This window comes from Microcaecilia unicolor, chromosome 2 (assembly GCF_901765095.1).
Source record: "Microcaecilia unicolor chromosome 2, aMicUni1.1, whole genome shotgun sequence".
Taxonomy (NCBI): Eukaryota; Metazoa; Chordata; class Amphibia; order Gymnophiona; family Siphonopidae; genus Microcaecilia; species Microcaecilia unicolor.
Genome location: NC_044032.1, coordinates 220,635,596 through 220,639,833, shown reverse-complemented (window position 1 = coordinate 220,639,833; position 4,238 = coordinate 220,635,596). Strand labels below are relative to the sequence as shown.

The window sequence follows — 4,238 nt, the reverse complement described above, 5'->3', positions numbered from 1 at the left end:
TGAAAAGGATCAAAGGACATACCTTCACAGACGAGCCCTCCCCAGCCCTTCTCCGCTACTTTCTCCTTTCTTCGTCTCTCTTTTTTTTTTTTTTTAAGTCGAGCAGTTCCGACCTCACACTGCGATTTTATGAGAAAAACAAATCCCAGCCTTTTTCTATTGGCCCAATCTAGTCTTGCTAAATAGGTGTAAATGAAACGAGATGCCGTGCTGCCCCCCCCCCCCCCCCACCCCTTCCCAGGCAGTAGCTGAGTCCCAGGGCGATTGTCATGTGATAATGAAGAGGGAGCTGCAGGGGTCTCTCAGCAGCTTTGTGATCATTACAAAAACCGGGCTGGAGAGAGCTCTGCCTGCTAGTGCCAGAGCCACCTCGACTGCCGCCACCATTTGAAAAGCCTGCCCTGTGCCTCCTTTGATCCCCTCTGACTCCGGGAACAGCGAAATCCAGCAGCAGCAAAAACATCAGCTCTTTCTCCCTGGAAGCTGATGTGTGCTGGAGCTGCTGCTGCTGTAGGGATGGGCAAAAGGACCAGGATCTCCCCTGGCTCCTGATCAAAGCACAAGATCTGACGACTATCACAGTTGGGACTTCAAAATAGCTTCCTTGGAGGAGAGAAGCAAACTTTGCAGGGACAAAAAAGCAACAGCAGCAACCTCTCTTCTCCCGAGCCACCGGCATCAGGAAAAGTAGTTCGAACAGATCTCTTAATTTATTTATTGTAAACCGCCTGCAGAAGGACCAGGAACTGCCCCTGGCTCCCGATCAAAGCACAAGATCTGACGGCTATCAGTTGGGACTTCAAAATAGCTTCCTTGGAGGAGAGAAGTGAACTTTGCAGGGGGGGAAAAAAAAAAAAAACAACAGCAACCTCTCTTCTCCCGAGCCACCGGAATAAGGAAAAGTGGTTCGAACAGTTCTCTTATTTATAAGACCGCCTGCAAGTCTGAAAGCTATCCAAGCTTTCACTTCCGAAGGACCCCGCCGAAAGGAGCGATGTGATAGGCTTTAATACAGACATTTGAAGAAAGCTGGAGTCTGTCTCTCTCTCTCTCTCTCTCTCTCGTAGAGATTGCCAACTTCTTTCGCTGGGGAAAATATCAAACTGGCCCCCAAAAGTTGCTGCTGTGCTTTCGTCATCAGTTCACTGCTTCCAGTAGATCTGCAAACTCGAGCGACCTTTACCTAAAATGCCTCGACCAGGGAAAAACTCCTATAGTGACCAGAAGCCTCCCTATTCCTACATTTCCCTCACTGCCATGGCTATCCAGAGCTCGGTGGAGAAGATGCTGCCTCTGAGTGACATTTACAAGTTCATTATGGACAGGTTCCCCTACTACCGAGAGAACACTCAAAGGTGGCAAAACTCACTCAGGCACAACCTGTCCTTCAACGACTGTTTTATCAAGATCCCTCGGAGGCCAGACCAGCCCGGGAAAGGGAGCTTCTGGGCCCTCCACCCAGACTGCGGGGACATGTTTGAGAACGGCAGCTTCCTGAGAAGGAGGAAGAGGTTCAAGGTCCACCGAGCAGATCTTCTGGCCTCCAAGAGTCCTCAGATGATTCATTATTTCCACCACCAACATCAACAAGCCAAGTTGGGTCTGTCCCCCCCTGAGGCAGCAGCCGTGGCCGCCGGCATGGGGAGGTTTCAGTCTTACAACCTGAATGGAAGCCAGTCTTCGGGTTTTAAGCACCCCTTCGCCATTGAGAATATCATCGGGAGAGACTATAAGGGGATGATGGCTGGCGGGTTGCCCCTTGCTTCAGTCATGCACCATCTTGGATACCCAGTGTCAGGTCAGCTGGGCAACGTGGTGAGCTCCGTGTGGCCTCACGTCGGGATGATGGACTCCATGGGCACCGTGCCAATGTCTCCAGACTACGGACCTTTTGGAGTGCCCGTGAAAGCCATTTGCCACCCGCCCCCTCAGACTATGCCAGCTGTCCCGGTGCCAATCAAACCAACCCCATCTCTTCCACCCCTGACCTTAAATCCTCCGCAGATCTGCTCCGCCGTCTCCACCTCCGCCGCTTCTCTCCTGGAGCAAAATCCTGCTGCCACCCCCTCGGTGGTTAAGGGCAGCGCCTTGCATTCGGTCCTGGTCCATTCTTAAAGCAGAAATTTCAACAAAAAGGGGGGAAAAATCTTTTTAACTTATGGAAATATAGAAGTCATCCTATTTTGGGCAAATAATGTATTTAAACAATTTTGCATCAGCCGTGACATATAAATAAAACATTTCTTGATATGTCTGTCTATAACTCTCTCTATATATTGTACAATCAGGTCATTGAGAAGCAGTTTTCAGGTAAGAATCGCTTTTATTGTTACTTCGAGTGTTATTTGTCAGATGACACGTGTACAATTGCAAAAGGTTAAGACGGATTGTTTCACAGAAAAGATGAATAAAAATATTTATGAACTCTGGTTTCTGTTGGAAGAGATGGGGAGGGGGTCGGATTTGCGGAGGGGAGGGGTTTGAAAAAGAAGGAAGGGGGTTCTGACTGAATTTGTCTGTATTGTAGCGACCGCTGGATCCCAAAGGGTTACTAGAAGCCACTGAGACAATTAACGTTTACAAGAAGAAGCTAAACGTTCTCCAATTAAGAAAAGTAAAGTTTAGAGAACAGGGAAGAAGAGAAATTGGTAGCCGGGTTCTGAAACTGCATTTAAAGGGGGGTGGGGGGGGGAATAGAAACACGTTTGTTTGTTTTCAGTAAAGTGAACTAATTAAATTTATCTACCATAAATCAAAACGTACATAAGAAGCATCTGACCTAAATACAGTTTTTTTTTTAAAATGTGTATTTTAAAAAATAGACCAGGTTGCACGGAGGTGCTATGTTTTCCACAATGAGAAATATTTTTGGGCTGATATATCGGAGCTTTTATCCTAGACCACTTTGGAAGTATGAAAGTGTTAGAACACGGTCCTTGAATAAAGCGGGCCTGTTATCTGAAATGTATTCTCACAGCATAGAATTTTGTTGACGGCAAAACATCTCTAAGACCATAGGTGCTCATTTGTTCAGCTCCTTTTCCCCTTAGTAAGGCTAGATTTTTTTGCAGGTTCTGGGGCCAACATCCCAGTTTTTAGAAAGACGATGCTCACGAGTTTCCCCAACCCAACTCCGTGCCATCAAAGGCATCATCACCTGCAAATTTTCTAGTCCCCTATTCCACCAACATTGGGAGAAACTCTGCACTATATGTGAAAGGAAAGAGGTCTTTTTTTTTTTTGTATTTTTGTTCAGGGGTTATTTTGTTCAGAAAAAGTGTCGCATTAAGTCAAGAAAACAGCGGAAAATACTTTAAACGGTTCACAGCTACGTATTTCTTTAATTAAAAAAAAGTCACTTTATCAGAAAATAGACCCTATCACATGTTATTAGAACATCTGAGAGGTCGGTTTTTGTTCTGTCAAATTAGATTGAATTTTGCGAATATATATGTTCTGCAGTGGGGGGGAGGAGAGTTTCTCCTTTTTGATTAAGGCTCGTCAAAGTAAGTTTTGTACCGTGTAACGTGCGCCAACATTTCAAAATAAATGGAGGTGCGAAACACAATACAAATTAACTCTCCATGAACACAAGGAAGGAGCTTGCTCGATATTGGGAGTGCTCAGATCCACTGGCACCCACACAGCTGGCATCCTGTGCCTGTAGGCATTGGAGCCGACTCTGTGGGTGCTGTGGGTGCTTGAGCACCCCCAATATTGAGAAAATTCCATGTATGTGTCCAGGGAGGGGTCATTTCCATTGGGCTTAGCACCCCCAATAATTTTGAAAAGTTGGCTCCTATGCCTGTAGGTGCAACTCTTACAGCCCTTTCCGGCTAGTTTAGATTCCGAAAGCAAAAACCGGAAAACAGGAACTTTCTGCCAAACCATTTCATTTTTTTTTTTTTTTTTTTACTTTTGAAAGGATATTTGTTTTGAATTTTGTTGCTTATGTAAAAGATCGGGTCATTTGTCATTGTTCAGATCGTGTACAAGCAAGTTCTCAACTACATCTCAGGCACATTGATGAAATATTTTTTCATTAATAAGCAGAGCACCTTAATGCAAAAGGGGACAGGGACATTTCCTGTTTAATATATATATATATTATTTTATTTTATTTTTTATTACCGATCTCCTTTGTGAACGCTTATTTCACTAATTCGTGCGGTGATTATTCCTCTTCCTCTGTCTTTCCGTTGTGACAAGTAATTAATACGGAACACGAGGAAAAAAAA

The 4,238-nt window shown here is 45.0% G+C and overlaps 1 protein-coding gene across 1 annotated transcript; it reads left to right on the top strand.

Moving 5' to 3' along the window:
- The first annotated feature begins 1,188 nt into the window (after positions 1 to 1,188).
- FOXB2 (forkhead box B2) lies at positions 1,189 to 2,115 on the top strand. Its single transcript, XM_030191969.1, has one exon. It carries the CDS (start codon positions 1,189 to 1,191, stop codon positions 2,113 to 2,115), a length of 927 nt encoding a protein of 308 aa, XP_030047829.1.
- Positions 2,116 to 4,238: the final 2,123 nt, after the last annotated feature.